General features: G+C 32.3%; 3 protein-coding genes across 4 annotated transcripts; 1 reads left to right on the forward strand and 2 right to left on the reverse strand.

Annotated features, from left to right (window-relative positions):
* Positions 1-903: 903 nt before the first annotated feature.
* Positions 904-6,446, forward strand: LOC107926471 (uncharacterized). Its single transcript, XM_016857317.2, has 14 exons — positions 904-1,160; positions 1,234-1,378; positions 1,485-1,552; positions 1,694-1,747; positions 1,838-1,921; positions 2,025-2,110; positions 2,261-2,341; positions 3,024-3,154; positions 3,565-3,606; positions 4,142-4,218; positions 4,287-4,377; positions 4,456-4,537; positions 5,803-5,875; positions 6,019-6,446. Exons 1-14 carry the CDS (start codon positions 1,072-1,074, stop codon positions 6,185-6,187), a joined length of 1,272 nt encoding a protein of 423 aa, XP_016712806.1. The 5' UTR covers positions 904-1,071; the 3' UTR covers positions 6,188-6,446.
* An 821-nt stretch (positions 6,447-7,267) lies between these two features.
* On the reverse strand, positions 7,268-14,267 carry LOC107926472 (carbonic anhydrase 2). Of its 2 annotated transcripts, none has more exons than XM_016857318.2 (12): positions 13,794-14,267; positions 13,506-13,596; positions 12,245-12,316; positions 11,921-12,150; positions 10,431-10,492; positions 9,536-9,673; positions 9,353-9,401; positions 9,141-9,257; positions 8,965-9,018; positions 8,453-8,538; positions 8,264-8,369; positions 7,268-7,622 (listed from the first exon to the last, which is right to left on the reverse strand). In XM_016857318.2, the coding sequence occupies exons 4-12, from the start codon at positions 12,110-12,112 to the stop codon at positions 7,458-7,460; spliced, it is 969 nt and encodes a 322-aa protein (XP_016712807.1). In that variant the 5' UTR covers positions 12,113-12,150; positions 12,245-12,316; positions 13,506-13,596; positions 13,794-14,267; the 3' UTR covers positions 7,268-7,457. The 2 variants fall into 2 exon arrangements, with proteins under 2 accessions (XP_016712807.1, XP_040953949.1); XM_041098015.1 differs by having other exon boundaries at positions 13,506-13,592; positions 13,794-14,235.
* A 335-nt stretch (positions 14,268-14,602) lies between these two features.
* Positions 14,603-19,275, reverse strand: LOC107926470 (phosphoglucan phosphatase LSF1, chloroplastic). Its single transcript, XM_016857316.2, has 10 exons — positions 18,949-19,275; positions 18,751-18,857; positions 17,844-18,300; positions 17,624-17,692; positions 16,966-17,087; positions 16,517-16,732; positions 15,889-15,997; positions 15,456-15,568; positions 15,085-15,229; positions 14,603-14,994 (listed from the first exon to the last, which is right to left on the reverse strand). Exons 1-10 carry the CDS (start codon positions 19,210-19,212, stop codon positions 14,875-14,877), a joined length of 1,722 nt encoding a protein of 573 aa, XP_016712805.1. The 5' UTR covers positions 19,213-19,275; the 3' UTR covers positions 14,603-14,874.
* Between the last annotated feature and the right edge of the window lie 1,381 nt (positions 19,276-20,656).

Here is a 20,656-nt window from a genome sequence, read left to right on the forward strand (position 1 = left end):
AATATGTTTTACCACTTATTGTTGTTGGTTGTAAATTGGGCTCAAATAGCCTTTTGGGCCAATGATTAGAAAGAGGAAGAAGAAGAAGAAGGATGTCATCCAATTTTTAAGGCATTTATATTTTGGTAACTAAAATGAAAATTTTGTAAATTGGTTATTCAACTTTTAGGGCACTTTCATTTTAGTCACACAAACATTAAATCTCTAACGGTGGTTAACTATGCACTTCACATCATGTTTTAGGTTGCTTTCATTTTGGTCACCCCCAAAATGTCTTTTTAAGTAATGATTGGGGTAAAAAAAATTAAGGGTTAATGTGAAAAAGCAGTAGAAACTAAAATAATAGACAAAAATTATCAAATTGTACTTATTTATCACATTGCCAAAAATTCTAAATTTGAGTTTTGAAATATAAATTCTTAAATATTAAGATTCAAAATTATAGTAGCAAATCAGTTGAAATTATCAATGGATAAAAAATTTTCAACAATTTATTTAATTTATTTTGATGTTTTGAAATTATTTGTTAAAAATTATCAGTGAAATTTATTATCTTTAATAGTTGTCTACAAAACTCAAATTTCTTTTGATTATTTGATATTGAATCTTTAATGCTAATCTAAAAGTAATGAAAAGCATTGCAATTAATTAATTAATTAATTTTATCTTCCATTCAAGATATGATGTGGCATATGCAGTTAATTGTCGTTAGAGATTTAACGCTTGGGTGACTAAAATGAAAGCACCCTAAAAGATAAGTGACAAAATTGCAAAAATTTCATTTTGGTCACTCAAAATGAAAGCACCCTAAAATTAAGTGACCAACTAGGTAGTTTACCCAAAAGAGAATTAAACTTTTTTGATAATTTTAAATTTATTTTTGGAATTTTGATATACTGCCACGTCATAATGATGTTTTCGGCTGAAACCGTCTAAAATCCTAAAAGACCGAGATGCGCGGGCGATTTTGCTTCAGTTCTTCTTCTTCCTCAAAACTCACTCTATTTTCACTTCTCAAACAAAAATCAAAGCGAAAAATTTTAAAACCCTAGAATCTTTCTCAGCAAAAAAATGGGGAATTATTTTAATAAAGAACCGCCGCCGCCGGTGGTTCTCGTTCCTCCTCTCTTCGATTTTCCTCCTCTCGCCGCCCGTACCAGGTTCACTTCAATCTCCGCACTCAAAACTTTTTCTTTTGTTAATTTAAGGAAAAATTTGAAAATTTTCTTGCAGGATGTTGGAAAGTTCTTATAATATGTTGTTTGGGAAGCTAGGTTTGAAATGTTTGTTCGAAGATTATTTTGAAGAAGCTAGACATTTTAATACTATTTTCATGCTGAAACCAATCGATGATCCTAATGTTGATATGATGGCAACCGTATCCTTTTAATTATTGAATTGAAAAAAAAAAAGAGATTTAAAGAATTGATGATCGTAATAAGAAGCAATATTCCTTTTTCTTTTTAATTCCTTAACATGATTAGCTTTCTGGTCCATTTAATATTAAACCTGAAGAGAGAATTGCTGGAAATGCGTCATTTCGCTGGCAAAAGTAAGTTTCAACTTTCTTTTTCCTTTTTACTTGATTTTAGCAAATGCCTTTGTAATATTCTTCAGTTGCTTCTCTTATGCGATGTAGTAAAGAATTTTGAACAAACTTGTTTTAAATAATATTTTTATATTATATGAGCAGTGATGTGGATGATCCTCATACATTCATGGACCTTTTTGTATCAAATTCTGATCCGTAAGGCATTTCAGTTTGAAGTATAAAGTTTCACTTTCTTTCCACATTTCTTCTGGTTTTTGCATAATTCATGGTGAGCTTTCGCTTCAGTGTTTTACGGATGAGGTCCTGCACTTACTTTCCGAGATATGGTTTTGGGGTATTTGGCATTTTGCCATTGCTGTTAAAGAAAAGGTAAATCATATTTTTTAAGCACACCTTCATGGTATTTCCTGCTACCACTTTTGTCACATTTGTCACATTGATTCTGCTGATGAAATCTATAACTCCCTGGCAGAGTAACTGCTGAAGACTACGGTGTCATGGGATTGAGATATGGATCAGGATGGTTATCAGCTGGAGTCACAGTTATGCCCTTTGCCAGTATGTGTTTTGGATTCATTGTAATAACTAATAAATCCCTGCTTTTAAATTTGGATTGTTATTATCAGTCAAGGTTCCTTAAAGTTTCTACATAAGGAATGCAAGTGTATGGAAACAAACTTATATTTAAAAAATTTCTATCATCTGCAGTTAAAGATCAATTGCCAAGGAGTGCATGGCTCGTAAGCAAGTTGGGAAGGTTGACTTTTGGGGTTCAGTACGAGCCACAATGTAAGTTGCTCATAATCATATGCATTTTGCAAATTGAGGGCTTAGCTCATAAAAACTTATGATGCACTGCTAAATCACTCCTTGAATTTGAGAACTTGTGTGCTTGTTTGTCTTTTTGATAAACTTTAACTAATGTATATCAGGTTTTCTTCTGCATAACTAGTTTTCAAATAAAAGAAGTTAAGGGGTTCAAACAGGTAAAAGTCAGGGGAGTATTGATTGCTAGATTTAGTGAGATGTAAAATCTCTTACTAGGGAGTTAAAATTGGGAAGGCTGCAGTTTTTACTTATACTGACAAAATCTGGACATCAGCCATTAGTATCTACTGTACTTTGCAGCCATGAGAATTTGGAAGGATTTAACATGTCCTTTATATGAAAAAATCTGTAACTTCTTGCTATCATCTATGAGAATGCTTTAAGTAGTGTGGTCGTTTTACACTCTAACTATGGAAATCGGAGACCATAATCATTTAAGGGTAGTTAAAGTAGAATATTCCTTACACTGAAGAGTACATCCCTTGTAATTATTTTGTGGGTTTTCTATGTTGCATATTACTTATAAATTTGTTCCGAATATGTTGATTCTTGAATGTCAGCATGTGTTTCTTCTTTTGCATAATTCATGTGTGATTATATTATAAATGAAACTAAATGGTACTTTTTATTCTTCTATATTCAGATGGAAGTGAAGATGAGATGAAATATAAAAATAAATTAAACTGGAGCTGTGCCATTGGTTATGGAGTAGGATCAGGCTGTCCCTTGAGTCCATCATTTACTTTTGGCCTTGAACTTGCTAAAAGTTCTCAGGTTTGTTCACAGTTTAATATTCTGACAGATGTCTTTCATGGAGAACTGGCAATTGCTTCATTCCCTAGAGCTTTTAGATTACTAATTAGGGTGGAAGGCCTTTTGATGACTTGTTTTGTAAATTTAGTCAGATTTAAAACATTAGTAGCTACAGGATTTCTTTTTATTTTTTTAGAGCCAAGGTTGCTGCACATCCAATCACTTTGGTCATATTATTGGAACTTAAACCTTCAAACCATTTCATTGTAAAACTGTTTGATCAGTAAGGATACTGCTTTGTAAATTGTTGTACATGCAGCTTATGGTGTCTGATTTCTTATCCCCTTAAGTGCGTCTACAGGTGATTTCTTCTGTTTCTAACTTGTATTCTGTGCTGATTTTTTTTAATCTTTTATAATCCTCAACTGCAGTTCATTGCATCGTTCTATCAACATGCGGTGGTCCAAAGGAGGGTATGTTTCCCTGTCTGTTTCTTCTATTTATTAAATTGATCTGTTCTTTCAACTATCAAGCTCTGTTTATCTCCTTTCAACCTGAAATTACAAATGGAGTTCATTGTTTTTTCAATTTTCCAAGTTGCAATCTACTTTGCATCTGGCTAAACATGCATTCCAGATTCAAAGCTGATCATACCTACAATAAGCTGATATGAATCATGGTCTTATCATTTTGTGAGCATAGGCATTTTATTTGGGATCCAAGCTTTGAATTTGAAGGCTTTATACTAAATTATATGCCTCAAGTAGAAATTGACTTACATATGGGAAGAAAGACCTTGTTCAGATTCTGTTGTTATGCCAATTTTGGCGCATAAAAGATATTTTGGAGTACAATCTGCAATACAATGGCCCCCGTTTCTCTTTTTTCTTTTTCTTTTTTTTGGTGGAAAAGCATGTGTGTTCTATCTGTTCTATTATTTCACTTTGTTTTTATTTTCTGGACACCAGTTTGTGGCATGATACTGACAAAAGTGATTCAATGAAACAGGTGAAGAATCCCTTTGAAGAAAGTGAAGTTGTTGGAATAACTAATTACATTGACTTTGGATTTGAATTACAAACAAGGTATTCCAATCACAGAAGTTAACATGTGATCAATATACCGAATATCTGACTTTGTAATACTTTTAAAGGATGGATGATGCCAAAATATCAAACAACATACCTGATTCCACCATTCAATTAGCTGCGTCCTGGCAAGCCAATAAAAACTTCTTACTGAAGGTAATATTTGCTGTGTAATCTTGTCTTCCCTATTGATAACTGTAACTCCAAAAGACGCATGCATTCTGTTTTTTGTAGGGAAAGTTGGGACCTCTCAGCTCATCACTAGCTGTGGCTGTCAAGTCATGGTGGAAACCTTCGTTCACTTTCAGCATTTCAGGTATTCCCTTTTACATGCTAGAATTCAATATATAAGTAATCATAGGTGGTTATTTATTAGGTTTATGTCAGGATTTGCCATCTGAACTATATCCATTTTTCCACGGTGATGCTCAACTTTTTTTTTTTTCATTTTTTGTACTTAAACTATCATTTCGTTATAGTTTTTGGTCCAACAACCAACCAATGAGAATGTTTGAAGTGGTGTTCTTTTACATATAGCAATTGGTGATGTGTCATAATGTCATTCATTAAAAATATTCAAATTTAAAAAAATATATATAAAAATATTAAATAAAAAATGTAAGTTTTAATAATATATAAATTTAAAATATATAAAAATATTACTAATTTATTAAATCTAAAAAAGTCAATTTTTATATCATATCAATTATATAAAATAAAAAAGATATTAAACATTATATAAAATAAAAACGATTCATTAACAAAGGAAATTCTATAGATTCTAAAATTTTTAAAAATATATATTAAAAAGGTCAATGTCGATCAAAGGCCAATCAACATTGGTAAACCTCGGTCAAGGGTCAGCGGCCACGTTATCAGTCAATGGTTGCATCATTGACGATAGCATGTCAAAACGTTAGAAGCGTGACGCGTTTTCATTGGTTAGGTGTGTCACTTTTTTTTAATACTATTAACGTTTTGAACAAAAATGTTCAAAAATATAATGGAGGAATAGTTTAAGTACCAAAATGGGATAAAAAAATTTAGGTACCAAAATAAGAAAATGGGTATGATTTGGAGGTCAAATTGTAATATATGCCTATTTATTAGCATTAGGGGTGATAATGGTTCATATCAGATTGGTTTGAAAAACAGGTTGCAGTTAATGTGAAGTATTTTGTTTTTTAAAATTCAAACCGAAACTGAGCTGATTACCAAAGATAACTAAACTTAGTTGAATCGCTTCAATTCATTGGTTTCTAAAATTTTTAAAAGTAACTTATTATTAATATTTTGAATTTATTTTCACTAATTTAATTTCAAATATTTACTTTTATATTAAAATTTAAAATTAAATAAAAATTAGCATTCGGTTCGGTTCAAATAATTGTAGATTTTTTACTTGTAAACTAAAAACCAAATCAAATAGAATCGAATACAATTAAGTAATAACCAAACCAAACTGGTATGATTTTAGATTAGAACAAATCAAACACTAAAGTACGAGTCTGTGTCAGTTTTCTTGTTCAGCTCTAATTACTATATGGTTTTTAGCACTTACATATTTTATGCAATTTGTAGCAAATAGGGATCGCATTTCTGGAACTACTGCATATGGATTGGGCCTCCGCATAGAAAATTTAAGAGAAGCCAGGTTCATTTGTTTCTTTCCTTTGTTCAATTAAGTGTACTACCTTGTTATATATTGATGAGAACAGTCTACCCAGTGATCTATATGTATGTGATTAATACTAGCATGTCTATAAGTAATGATATATATTTCTCTTTTTTTTTCAGCTATCAAAGAGCCGATCCAAATTTCGTAATGCTGACACCAAACAAGGAGCACCTAGCAGAGGGCACTGTTTGGAAGACTGGAAACAGGCCAATGCTAGAGGCAGATGTAAATGCCGGAAATTTTGATCGTTTACCCAAGGAATTGAGACGCCAAGGAAGAATTTTGTAGATATTAGTTCTGCTATTTCCACACCTCAAGTAGGGTATTACACTCTTTTCTCTCTCTCTTTCTATTAAAAGTCTTTTTAAGAGTTAATCATTTGTGAGAAGAGTAGATGCATTAGTGAGATTAGAATCCCGAAATTCTTTGAAAAAAGACAAGGGAAACCTAGGCGAGGAATACTTCCTGTTGCAGTTGTCTGTGGTACTAAGAATAGGTGATTTTGGAACCGATTGCCATCTTGTTACGTATAGAGGAGGTTCATGTTTATGGTTGGAGTAACCTTTTGGAACTTCTCATTTTACTGGTTGGCTTATTCCCAAAGAGCAAGAACTCTATTCTAATTAGGCACTTTTGTGTTCCTTTTCTTTGACAATAACACAACTAATAACGCCAACTGGTAATCTGATCTGGGTTGATTCATTTTAATTTGAATAAAATATGGATCTTAATTTGTGAATCGTATGCAGTTCGACTCATTTTAGAATTAACTTGGAGTCTAGTCATTTCAAGTTGAACTTTAGATCATTTTGGATTTGGATTTAGGATTGCAGATTCAAATATTTTTGTTTAAAATATGCCATAAGTCCTTGTACTCTCCTCAATCCACATTTTTGGAATTTAGTCCATGTACTTCTATTTTTAAGAATTTAGTCCCTTTATTTTTTTGATTCCAAAATTCAAGTTCAACTGTTGACACTTTTAAAATTATTTTGTTAAATTTAAGTTCATTGCAACGTCATTGTTTTAGTTACATTGCTGCTATCGAGTATTTATTTTATTTCAAAATGTCACACCACCAAATTTAACAGTGTTTGATAGTTGGGCGTGAATTTTAAAATCTTAAAAGTAGAGGAACTAAATTCCTAGAAATAAAAGTACAGGGACTGAATTTCAAATTTGTGAAGAGTGTAGGTACTTATGATATATTTTAACCAATATTTTAAAAAAATAATTGTGAACCATTTTAGATTGAGGTCGTTTATTCTTTAATTAATTTGAATCCAAATTCAAGCCCTATTGAAACTAAACTAAATTAATATGGGTTAATACAACCTTCTACACATCCTTCAAAGAACTTAGAGAAAATAGAACAAGTCTATGGAACATAGTTTATTAGTAAAGGAAATGTAATGGAGAATGTACAGTAATCTCCATCATGAACAAAGATGGTAGTAGAAACAAAGAGATGCAGAAATAAGGAAGAAAGAGGGTGTCATTGATTTAAGTGGATGAAGTTTGCATGTTCTTCTCTCATATATTATGTTAAAAATACAGATCATAGTGCGAGAGAGGAACTGAGCTGGAAGTCGATAGTCCAGAGCTGGAAATTTCCTTTGATGAAATCATAGTATCCGCCCCTTAGAGTTAGGGTGTTGTTGACCAGCCCATTTCTCACAAATGGATAACTTAGCAGGTTTCCAAGCGATACATTCACTGCTTCCTGCAATATCAACCATTTTCATGCACACATACGTCTATATCTATATAATCTTAGCAAAGACTAAGACTTGGTTCCTTGAATATCCTGGGACTTATGGATCTCTAGTCTCATCATGTATTAGTTTGATAGATCAATTGGTTTAAGTTCGGATTATTCTAATTTTCAGTCCGTTTGTGTTTTGTGTTGATTTGGTTATATTTTGTAGTTGTTTTAACTTATGTTAAAAAATTAAATTAATTTTTAATATTTGTAAGGAGCTAAAAATATAAAATTTGGATTAAGTTCCTTTGCTGAAACCACGTAAATTGTAGTGTCAGTTTTTTGCAATGTTGTTTAAACCGGATCGGTTTGGACCGATTAGTCAAACAGTTGCGCTTGGAATTGGTCCAGTTAGAGGGATTAGACTGTTTGACCTATGGATTGGATGGACCAATTGAGCAAGGTTAGGTTTCTCTATTTTCTAATCTTTTTCTTTATTTTTATGGATGTTTTTATGATTTATTTAAGCAAAACCAGGAACAGATGGTTTGACCAGTTTCACTGTGAGGCTTGGTTTTAAAACCTCTTAATATTGTTATTATTTCCCTATATGGATTAACAGCATTATTTAATTGTAGAGATTTTAAATTTAAGATGAATACCTTCTCACAAAAGGTGCATTGAAGCCCCAGGGGCTCCCCACGATTTTCTGCATTAACCTTCTTCCTTGCAGGCATCCCAATTTTAACCCAATCTTCTATGAAATCACTGCATTATTCTCATTCATAATACTTAATTAAAATCCACCATTTTCACAACTTATTAATGCATAATTTAGGGTTAGGGCTTACGTTGAAGTGGTTCCGTCGTACGGGAATGACATCAGCCCCTTGATTCCACCGCAGGCACTGTGTCCGATGACCACGATCTCTTTCACCTGAAAACAGGTCCATCAAATCGTGTTGGGTATCCAATTTTAGTGCATGCTCGAATTCAACTAGTGCTGATCTCTAAATACATGAAAAAATGTAAAACAAATTGAACATAGTCGTCTTAGATACAGTAAAAGTACCATTGAAATTATTGCATTAGAAATTAAACTATAAAAACTAGGCAAATTAATTTTTGTATATTAAATGAAAGAGTAAATTGGTTATTGCTACTAAAATCAAAGTCATGTACACTGATCTTGAAAATTTTAACAACAAGGCTAAATTATTTTTTATTTAATATACATGGATTAATTTGTTTGTTTTTTGAGGAGTATAATACAATTTGATTTTTAGTACAAGGGCCTCTAGATATGTCTAAATATATGAAGTCTACACCCAAATTCAAATAAGAGAAGTTTAGAAGTGTTCACCTTGAGATGCAAAACTGCGTATTCGATAGCAGATCCGGTTCCAGAGTACTTATTCTGTCATAACATAAACAATGAGTTGACAAAATGGTTGAAATAAGTTTCAGTTTACAATTCTCAGTTCTACTTGTCATTAGCATTTACCGCAATTGAGCACAAATAGATAAAGAAAAAAGAACCTGATCATATGGTGGCACCATATTGGCGACATTGCGGACCACGAAAGCTTCACCTGGTTGTATGTTTAGAACATGAGAGGGGCACACCCTTGAGTCCGAGCATGCCACTATCATATACTGCATGCAATCATTTATTCATATTCCAAATTAACTCAATCTTTTTCCCATTGGAACCTCCAAATCAATAAAACAAGGTTGAAAATATATATTACCGTTGGGCTTTGACCCTTGGCAAGCTCACCATACAGAGCAGGATTCTTTCTGCAAAAAATTTTGAATTTGAGCTAGAAGCTTGAACTCAAACATAAGTTGTAACTACTCGATTAATATTCGAACTCGACTTGGAAGGAAAATATAAAAGCAAAGAAGGGAAATGGGGGGATGAGAAGACAAACTCGTATTTTTCAGTCTTGAAGTAAATGAAGCCTTGTTTCAAGCGGTCAACAGACTCATCGGAGGAAGCAGCAGTCTTCAACTCAGCTGTCACTTGCTCTACCTTTGCCGTCGCTGCACTCTTCAATTCTCCTTTCTCACTGCATTCCACAAATTCCCTCCCTTGCTTCAACTATTTCGTTTCTCACCAATCAAATTAAACATTATCCCCCCCTAAACATCAGTACCTAAATATATCATCCCAAATATTAATTATGTTCATCAGTCAGATTGTAGCTCTTTTTTTTTTCTTCTCTTCGCCTGGGCTTATTTTTGGTCCCAAAGTTATTCGATTAAAATATTAAAATAACATTTTTTATTAATATTTATATATTTATAATTAAATTTAAATAAAAATATATTTTTTATAAATAAATAATTATTTAAACTAGACCTGATTTTGAAAGGCTAATTGTACCTTATCTAAGGCTAAATAAATATGCTTAAGTTGAATGTTTGAAAAACTTTACAGTACTGTGATTAGATCGTTAAAGGGGGAGTTGGATGTGAAACTTGTCAAAAAGTAAAATTATTTAATAACTGAGTCGGAGATTAATATATTTACCATATAGATTATATCAATGAATCATCTTCAAGTCAAATTATTAAGGTTACAATATTTTAATTATATTGAAAGAAAATTGAACAGTAATGCAGTTTTTCTATATAATTCTTATTATTACTTAGAAATATTTAAATTATGTATTTAAATGCACTTAATTCACGGGACCACAACAACACTGGCTAAACTAAAACTCAAATCCCAACATTAATATAAATTTAATAATGAAAAAAAACAGAAAGCAATTAAAAATTAAATATGAAAATAAAACATTCTGTATTTTTGGTTTTAATTACTTGAGCAGTTTCTTGAGAGCTTCAATGGCTTCCTCGTATGACTCGTCTCCCATGGTTTCTTTCTGCAAGTTTTCAAAAACCCAATAAAGTTCAGACACATTTTGTAACTTTTACTTGGTACTGCTAATGAAAACATAATTATCCAATTATGTCTCTACATCAATTCAATTCAAAAATATATAAAAAAATATCAAACAAAATTAATATATTTTTGGCAATATATATATATTAGTCGATTTAAATCAATACATAACACTATTTGTTTTATATGTTATGTCAACAAATAATTTAAAATTATAATAATATTTAAAATTTTAAAATATATAAAAAAATCATAAATTTTCAAAAAAATAAAAATAAAATACAAGTAGATTGTCATATTTTAAAATTTAACATTAATTAATATTTTTGTTAAAAAAATAACAACGGGACTCTTTTTGAAAAATTAATGATCAAATTCAACTCTTTTTAAAAGACTAGAAGTTCAAATTTGACTAATAAAATAATATGAATTAACTAGATAAAAATATAAATATTAAAAACTAAATTTATAAAAAAAAAATTTAAAGAATCACAAGTATAATTATAAATGAATACTACATCTGGACATAATACATACATAGAGGAGCCTAACGAGATTCAGAATAAAATGAGAAGAAAATCCACGTATAATTTGGGTTAATCACGACCACACACGTATCATCAGACCAGTAGGGCGCTTATGTGAGCAATTAGGACCATTGATAAGGTACCACGTGGTGCGCAAATTAAAAAAAACAAACATAAAGTAAGGCAATCGACGTCTTCAAGCCATGCATAAATTTTCATGGGGAAACTCACTTATAGCCTACATTAAGAGTTCCTTTTTATTTTTTTTATTTTTTTTTAAAATTCTAAAAAACCAAGACTTAATCTCAGTTAAAATTCTATCTAATATACAGTTAAAATATATCTGAGGTCCTTGTACTCTTCATAATTATTTTTAGGTATTTAGTTTTTCCACTTTTTAAATTTCAAAATTCGAATTCAATTGTTAATATATTATCTTTCTTTTAAATTGTTGGTGTAATTTTTTGAAATAAAATAAAACTCACTTGGTAGTAATATAAATAAAAAAATAACACTGTAATGAACTTAAATTTAACAAATAATTTTTATAGTGTTAACAATAAAGATTTGAACTTTGAAATTCGAGAAGTATAGAAATTAAATTTCAAATTTAGAAAGATTAAAAGTACTAATGACACATTTTAACTCTAATATACACAAGGAAACAAACTTGTTCATGCAAAATTGTAATCGTATTTTGGTTAATATTGATGTTACTCTGGTTCTATATTTTCTCTTAATTATGTGTCTATTGTTGAAACCTATTTGATATGGCTGCGAAAATATGATTTTTCAAATAGGAAAAAAATATAAATGTCTATATCAAACGCATTGGCACCCGACATTTGAACTTACAGGTATGAAAAGAGAGAGAAAGATACCCAATTGGAAGGAGTGAGCAAAGGAGTAGGTGCTGCGAAAACTGGTTGATTTCGGATGAGTGTAGGAGGAGAAGTGGAAGAGTTGAGGTTGGCGATGATAGAGGGCCGCCGCAATGTGGGTTGCCGGAGTGAGTTAGAAGGAGAGGTGGTATTGGAAGAGAGGCAGAAGCCGGAGACCGAAGCCGTGGACATTATTGCCGCCAAGGGATCACATTCATATATAGAAAACACTAGATTTTATACCATACTTTTATTATCAAACAATTCCTTATAGGATATAATATTGAAAGCGAAAGCGAAAGCTTAGTGAATGAGAGCTTCTACCTTTGTAGATGAGGTTTCAACGTTGGAGATCAATTTTCGCTCTCTTTCTCCCTTCATCAGTTTAGCTTACACCTTTAAAAAGGAAAAATAAAATAAAATTGTTCATCATCTTAATATATATATTTTATTATGCCTGTTGGGACATGCACATAATTAGTAACCATAGTCTATATATATATATATGAAACAAGCAAGAATAATACCACCTATTTATATATCAAGGTTTCGTTTAAAGTATAAAAGAACTTGCAAACCTAAGAATAAGATAATAAATTGAAGATGTTAACATTCAAGTTTTAAATTTATATAGTAATTAAAACTAAGTTTAAAAAGTAATTTTTGTATTTGGTCTGGTGGTTAAGGATGTTCATCCATAGAATCCGCCTTAGTTGCAAGTGGTTTACCTTTTATTTAAGCAGCTCCCTTTGGACGTAGTGTTCAGTATATAGAGAAATCACATTTCTTATTTAAGTTTCTGAATAATAGTATATATTACTTTGTATAAATTCAAACCATTATTATATTCTTTACTCTTTACTTTTAATAGACAAATACAATATATGAGCAAGTCCTCCAACCATAGATTTTTATTTTGTTATAATGAACACCGCTATACACATATATGAACCAAATCCAAATTCAAACCCACACAGCCCTCTCTTTTTCTCTCGCAACACCTCATTAAAAATGATCGGTTTTGGTATTTGTTTTAAGATTCTTTTTGTAATGTGATATCATCTGATTCACTAATAGTGCATAGATGTATATGCTATTGGTGCATCAAATACAAACCCCAAAAATAAAAATTGGTGTTTGGACTAAGGGTCGGATAATCTTGAATGAAAGGGAAAAAAAAATCAATGGTGTAGGAAGAAGGGACATGATAGGTGAATAAGATTTAGAGTGATGGGTAGTTTCATGGAGAATTGGAGATAAGACCCTATCTCTAAAACATGGCTGTTGGCTCATCTGTCTGCTACAAATTAACTATGTCTGGCTCTGCTTCTCTTTCAAAGATTTTATTTTGGATGTCAACATTCTAGCTAGGGTCTCTATTTGCAACCACATTTTTCACTATCCCTAATCCAGTAGGGTCTCACTATACCTTTTCCTTTCTCTAAATCTATTGTGATATGTGAAAGAAAAGTAACTTTCTAAATTTTTCATCTTCTGAAATTTAGTTTTATCGTTTAGTTTAACAGAAAAAAATTAGCCAAGGGTATATAAAAACTCCTTAATTCAGTTTGGTTTATATAATTACCTTTAAGAGATCTTAGATAGCTTGGAAATTCAAATCTCAATATCTGCAACTCTTACTTCTGTCCTCAAGTTGTCCTCGTGTTATGACCTCCCTTGTTTAAAAAAAAATGGACATTATCCCTTTGATAGGAGAAAAATAATAATAATCTAATGATTCAACTACAAAATAATAACTTAATAAGCTGCTATGTATCTCAACCATTAAATTAAACAATGTTCTTTACCAAACACAGCATAAAAGTTAGATTTGTTAAGAATAAAACCAATAATCTACTCATTTCGAGCTTACCGAATCATGTTCCTTGAAGGTTAAATTATTGATCATCTGATGCGATGCCCGATAATCAAACATAGAGGCAGAGCAGGAAGAAAGACCACCTTCAGTTACATCGTTGTGGGTTGCCTCGCGAAATAGCAATAGAGCTTCTTCAGACAATTTTAAGTCACAATTCAACCCAATGAGTCGGCCGAGGATGGCTTAACCCATCTCCCCCTACAAAGAAACCACTAGAGCTGCATTATAAATTTTCCTAGTTGAGTACTTGAAGTCTAACATTGTGAGTACACAAACTTTCTTTCCAAGAAAATGATGGGTCTTTTATTATTAGAAAAGTTAGATTTTCTTATATATATGTGTCATATGGTTTTGCAATAATGTCAACATTATAAAGCAATGAAAACTGTTAGGCCAACATCTTTGTTGTCATCTTTTCAACTTGTCTAAAACACAAAAGAGGGAGATGAATGCGGTTAGACCTAGAAATATATGCTTACCTGCTGTCACATACCTCATAATGTTGTCATGTAATTGCCATGCCCTTGGGGGTCCATAGGTGACTATGGGCTGAAGAACAAAATGCACCACTCCAAGTTGGTCAGGTTCTTTTGAGCCCAAAGTTTAGCTCAGTTGGCTACCACCCCTTGCATCTAGCAGATCCAAACTCCGAATGAAAACATCTACAACCTTCCCCTATTATTAGGCAGTGGCATCTTTTGTACAAAAACATAAAAGGCAGTTTCATGTTTTATAACAGTTCTTAGAATTCAAAACAACAAAATCTATTGAAGCAGTTAGCTTGTGCGAAAATCACCCAGACATTTAACAAGTACTTTGACTATATATTAATTGATAAAAATCTATATAACAATCACTTGGATATGCTATAAGAGTAGCAGTTGAGCTTTCTATTCACAGATAGACCAATTAAATGTATACAAACAAAATTCAGCCGAAAGAATTACATTGGACAGATCTCTTCATACCGAAGGGCTAAGACTATTTTGCACAAGGATTTGGCATGTGCTAATGTATTTGAGATTCAAGGAGAGACCAAAGCACATTCCACTTGGTGGAATTGCAATGACAAAAACTACTTGGGGACTAGTCTGATTGGACAGACAGAGAATGCAATGCAACGAGCTGCCTTGGCCAGCATGAATCTTTCATTCTCTGTCAAGGGCCTCTCTATCACCTTTATAAGATTGGCATCCTAAGACATCAAAGGCAAACAATAGTCAGCAACGATATATAGAAACCTTTCCCCCCCTGAAGTTACTGGAAAATGTTAACAGAGACTAACCTTCTGTTGTGGTTGAATTGTGGGCCTCACACTTGCAGTGTCACCAATCATAATCACATTGTTAATGTTCCCTCTTTCATCCCTTTCTGTTGGTGAAGACGTTGAATGCCGCCAGTTCCCGTTAATAATATACTTGTAGTAATATCTGAAGTTAATAGAGACACCTTGTTTTAGTGTATACATAACATATTAACCAATTGCATGATGAGCAGCAGTGTTCGAAAATTCTTTAACCATGCATACTTAATATTAACAATGAAAAGCAATAAATTTTGTAGATAATCGACCATATAGGTTTTCATTCCCAGGTAATAATAATTTTTATAGTAAGGAGCACTAGGGAAAACAGTTATAGAACGAAGACAACTTACTTTCCTTGAGGAAGTCTGATTTCAACTTCATATCTAGCTCCACCTTTATGGGTTGCCTTTATTGGTTCTTTCCAGTTTCCTGTAAAATCTCCAACTAGGCAGACATCCTCCCCCTGCATGACAAAGACAAGAACTTCCTGAAAAGCTTCACAAAGACCAGTCATCTATGCACACTCCAACTTTAGAACAACCATGGCTTAAAATCTTGGATGCCTCAGAATTCTGACTACATTATAGAGTAAGTCCTAGATTTACTTGGAAAAGCCTTTGGGACTGAAAAATTGCAGGAAGAGGATGGTGCCATTATGGCTAATAGGATGAGGAATTCAAAATTCCTTACCCATCAGTGAAGGAAAACCATCTTGCCTATTTCTTCCTGTTGTGTAGCATTGCTGAACACAGAAACAAAAAGAGACAAGCTTTAACAAATTACCTCATTATGGCCATTCCACACAAAGGTCAAAGCATGTGTCGCAGGTCCATCATGTCTACCACTTTCTACCATAGCTATTAGATCCCATGTTGCCCAAGCTATTGCAGGCCTACATGACGAACACAATGCACCAAATATTAGCAAAAGACGCACATATTTAGTTCCCATAGGTGTACCAATGTAATTATAATAAAACATTAAGAGATCCAAAAAAATTCCTTCATATTTCAGAATGAAAAATGTATCCACGTATTCAAAATACTAGTAAGTTTTTCTTTCATCTTTTAGAAGTTTCTCTTTCCATTTTGGACAGAAAATATTAAGAAATACACTAGACTCCATGAAATAAGAAATATAAGACCAGGAAATTGATTGCAGAAGCAAGGGTTATATCTCACGCTAAACACTAATCATATTCATTAATACGTATCTATCATATATGACATATGAGAATCTATGCAGCAGTCAAGCATGAACAGAAGAGAGCTGAAAGAGTGGAGATAAAGCTGTGATTAAGCAAATGAATCTCTATAATAGTGAATCAAAACAATGAATATGAAAAGTCACAAGAAAAGCTCATTGATAAGTCAAGCATAATCATATGCACTAGAATGCTATAACAAAGTACCTGTCCGGCTTGCATGTATGCAGTCCAGTGACAAAATTATGAGCTGCATGAAGTGGAGTATCAGTCATCCAGTGAAGATATGCAATCACACAAGCCGGGGATCGGTCAAAACCAGTGGTGCAAGTAACAAACACGCGGTGGTTCTTTTTCAACAAGCGTAATAAAAGCCCAACAGAGAACGGTAATCTCTTCCTCAGATCAAAGGAATCTCCATCCCTGTAGAAGGAATATGGGTAAATTAATCAGCTATATCTGGCTAATATGATGTAATGCTGACAATGTATATGCTGGATCATTATGAATTCCAGCATCCATTTCCCTCTTAGCACAGAATACATATTCACAAGTTAAAGGCACATGAGAATGTTGAAAAATACAGTAAAAGATGAAATGTTGCACGGAGAATCTCTCAGAAATAAACAGAACATTACACCACCACTTTTGCTTACTTAATAGGATAATTGATCATTAGGACATTCAATCTTTGGCATGACTCATTGATTGACTTGGAATTGATTTCCCAGTTTTCTGCTTCAACCCCGCTCTGAAAATTTAATACAGCTGTGATTCCCTGGTGCCAAATTCCAAGTTATTAAATGGGAGGGGCATAGAATGGAAAATAAAAGAATTTGATGCTATGAAAACTCAATTGACTTAAAACCCCCCATCAGGGCTCAGGCCAAGAAGAAAGGGAAAAATACAGAAATTTGATGCAACAGTAACAGCCTCTTTCCAAGATATCTTTTAATGTGAAGCGGGAAAAGCACTGATCATCAGACAATCATCTACATTCACTAACCAAAAGCAAATACAGCGGAGGTAATTGTATAGTATAGAGTAATGCTCATAATTCGTTGTCATTGAGACCTATTTTTAGTGTTTGGTTCCCATAATTCCAGAACAAGTGAAGAAATGATGTGCCAAGCATATCGTTTTCTTTATGAAGTTTGTTTAAAAACTCTTAACAAAATATATAACTTATTAATCAGCAGAATCAGTCTCAAAATGAAAGCATCATAAATCAAGAAGTTGGTAAGATGAATAATCTAATATCAGACATTTAACAGGAAATGATTCTTCTCAAATAACAGGTTTCTACGCACTCACCGCATCAGACAGAGTTTTGACATCAGCATCTGTCTGTATACATGACCCCACATAAATCTGTTCTGTAATCTAAATACAAAGAGTAGTGGTTCAAGAGGAAGTTAATGAAAACAGGGGGAGAAAATAAGAATTGTGTGCGAGAGAGCAGTGCATTGTGAGATGGTCAATAAAACTCATTCCTTCAAAATGCTATCAAACATTGGAGAGATGTACATTGTACCTTGCTGTAACGCATTCCAAGAAAGTGGTTATAGTAAAGCTCGCCTTTGGAACGTTCGAGTGCCTTAATATATTCCTCCAAAGGGAAGCTTCCATGAGCCCATTCTCCATCTCCAGGCTCTTTCTCGGAAAAAATACAAACAAGTTGGCTAACTGGTGAAGAAAGAATGTTCTTCTGCAATCCGGAACCAACATGTCCATTTTGATCATTCAAGAACTTTAAACCTGGTGATGCTAGAAACTTTGAGGAAAATACTACAAAACCAGAATTTCCCCCACCCTCAGTAGTTTGTAAATTAGATGCCAATAAAGCTTTGTTCCAAGTGGCAACTGGCATACGACCTCTATTAAACAAAATGTCAAGATCACTCAATTGATGCAATTCATGAATCGGAAAAGGCGAGAAGGGTCTCTCAAGGACAAGGCTAAAAGATCCTGTTTCCTCCGTCAGCATCTCCCTAAAGAAACCAAAACCAAAAACTAACGAATGATGTATCATAATTAACTTCTTTATTCATCTTTTGATCAAACCAAGCAGATAGCACAGATTAATTATAACTGGCTTTTGATCTTTAATGTTAATCAAAAGTTAGCTTAAACAAAAGATATATGGCAAGGGACAATCAACAAAATTTAAATTAAACAATTAGCAGAAATGAACCAAACTATCAAATCTATTCATTTCAAACATTTTTCACATTCAAACGAAGTTCATGCTCATAATTCACGAACTAAAAGAGAGAATAATTTCAGTAATTCCATTGAGATTTCCTAAAAACAAAAGCAAAATTGTATGATATGAAGAAAAAATATATATTTAGCATCCAAATGAACTTAAAGATATTTAGCCATTAAAAACTGATAACAAAGCATCAAAGAAACCAAAACAATTTTCAAATATCTCTTACTGAGCATCGCCGAAATTCTTGATCTCAGTAAAGCTTCCACCAGACGAATCGCTCGTCTTCTTCAACGTATCTCCTACCATTATTATTCTCGATTTCTCCGCATTACTCTGTAAAAGAAAAATATTTTATCACAAAAAAAAAGTACCACTAAAATAGCAACTGATTTTTCATAAAAAAGGAAAAAAATAATTGCATTACTCCGCGTTTGAGAGCATGAACAAAGATTCTTCCATCGAGCGATAAACCGAAACGAATACCCAGAGGTTTCTGTAAAGTAACCATATACTCATTCAAGTTCATCTTCAACGTTGAATTATCACTCGACATTGCTAAAACCTTGAGCTGATTCTTCTTCTTCCTCGTCATCCTCGTTTTAATAAAAACTCCATTAATGAAGCTCGAATCCCTGCTGTGAAAATCCTGAGCTGCTCTGCAACTGATGAGTTGCAGGGGAAACGACATCGTTTGGAAGGAAAAAAGAAAACGAAAATGACGATTGAAGATAGAAGAGATGAAATAATAAGAAGAAATAAAAAATAAAACTAAAAAAAGGCAAATCAGGCACGTGGTCGATTGTGGGCCCGGTTTGCATGAGGATCGTGAAACTTTTTTATAAGCTAAGCTGCCACGTGGAGATTTTTATATTTGGTTTGATAAAAAATCTTTTTGGGTCTTTGGATGTCCTTAAGAAATTGACTTATAGCTATTTAGGGACTGACACGTATGCTGTTTTTCTTGCTTTTGTATTTTGTTAAATGTTTTCCTCCCTATAATTATTGTAGGCAACTGGAAGAATTGATAGATGGGATTATGGAAAATCAAATATAGGGCATTAGATTTAAACATTATATTTTAATTAGGGTAAATTACATTAATGTTATTAAATTATTAATAAATTTACGTTTTGGTCACTCAACTTCGAAAAGTTACAACATAATTGTTGAATTATTCAAAACTTTTCATTTAAGTCATTAGGCTGTTAAAATTGTTTTTGTACGGCTTTTTTGTTCGCACCTTCCGCACTAATTGAACATCATGATTTTGTGAATTAGAATTCAAACAATTTTATTCTTTAATTTCTGACATTGACTATCAAGTCGGCTTAGATTTAAAGTATGCTTTTCTACTCGTCAATTAGGACTGATCCAGGGTATCAATCGTTGAATTATCACTTAGAACTCGCTAGTTAAACTTAAAAAAAAAAACCTTAATAATCAGTTACTTAAAAAAAATTTAAACTTAAACAAAAACTTTCGAATTATGTAATAACTATTTTATAATTTTTTAAAATTCAATATACTAAATAAATTGAAATGCAAAATTGGTAAGATTTGACATGATCCTTGTATCTCGGATCAGGAGGGATGACATTAAGCTTCACGGCTACTCTAAAGAATTGATTTTGAGGCCACAAAAAAGGGTAAAAAGAGAATTAATTAGTGGTATTGGGCCAAAACCCTAAAGTCAAAAGTCTTATCATAAGATGACAAAATATTTCTCCATCGTGGCCCAAAAGTCCAAGGCTAGACCTAGAGTTTACTTTTTGGGCTTCTTTTTTTCCTTGAACAAGAGAGGAAGGTTTAACATGTTCCCATTCTTATGTTGGAATAGCTACATTAATTTAAAATTTGAAAATCAAATTAGATATATATTATAACGCAATGTAAAAATTAAAATAGTTTTACATATTTTCATAATTATTTTTATATTAAAAATTAATGATTCAATAGTTGAATTTATGGATATAATTTTTGAACTGATTCGATATTTCTATCTATCAATTTAAAATACTCTATATATTAATATATCTTCAACGGTTAAATTTATATCAAATTTAATATGTATGATCTACATGAATAGGCAATAAAATATAATAGTTGAATCGTTAAAATATTAATCATATTAA

This window comes from Gossypium hirsutum, chromosome D07, assembly GCF_007990345.1.
Source record: "Gossypium hirsutum isolate 1008001.06 chromosome D07, Gossypium_hirsutum_v2.1, whole genome shotgun sequence".
Taxonomy (NCBI): domain Eukaryota; kingdom Viridiplantae; phylum Streptophyta; class Magnoliopsida; order Malvales; family Malvaceae; genus Gossypium; species Gossypium hirsutum.

Excerpts from the sequence above, each read along its gene's own strand:
- LOC107926471 (XM_016857317.2), top strand. The coding sequence starts at position 1,072 with ATGGGGAATTATTTTAATAAAGAACCGCCGCCGCCGGTGGTTCTCGTT. Across the intron at positions 1,379-1,484 it reads ATGTTGATATGATGGCAACC|CTTTCTGGTCCATTTAATAT; the intron begins GTATCCTTTTAA and ends TAACATGATTAG. Across the intron at positions 4,219-4,286 it reads GGATTTGAATTACAAACAAG|GATGGATGATGCCAAAATAT; the intron begins GTATTCCAATCA and ends ATACTTTTAAAG.
- LOC107926472 (XM_016857318.2), bottom strand. The coding sequence starts at position 12,112 with ATGTCCACGGCTTCGGTCTCCGGCTTCTGCCTCTCTTCCAATACCACC. Across the intron at positions 10,493-11,920 it reads TGCTCACTCCTTCCAATTGG|AAAGAAACCATGGGAGACGA; the intron begins GTATCTTTCTCT and ends GAAAACTTGCAG. Across the intron at positions 9,402-9,535 it reads TTCAAGACTGAAAAATACGA|AAAGAATCCTGCTCTGTATG; the intron begins GTTTGTCTTCTC and ends AATTTTTTGCAG.
- LOC107926470 (XM_016857316.2), bottom strand. The coding sequence starts at position 19,212 with ATGTCGTTTCCCCTGCAACTCATCAGTTGCAGAGCAGCTCAGGATTTT. Across the intron at positions 18,858-18,948 it reads TTCATGCTCTCAAACGCGGA|AGTAATGCGGAGAAATCGAG; the intron begins GTAATGCAATTA and ends TTTCTTTTACAG. Across the intron at positions 15,230-15,455 it reads ATCAGACTTCCTCAAGGAAA|ATATTACTACAAGTATATTA; the intron begins GTAAGTTGTCTT and ends TATTAACTTCAG.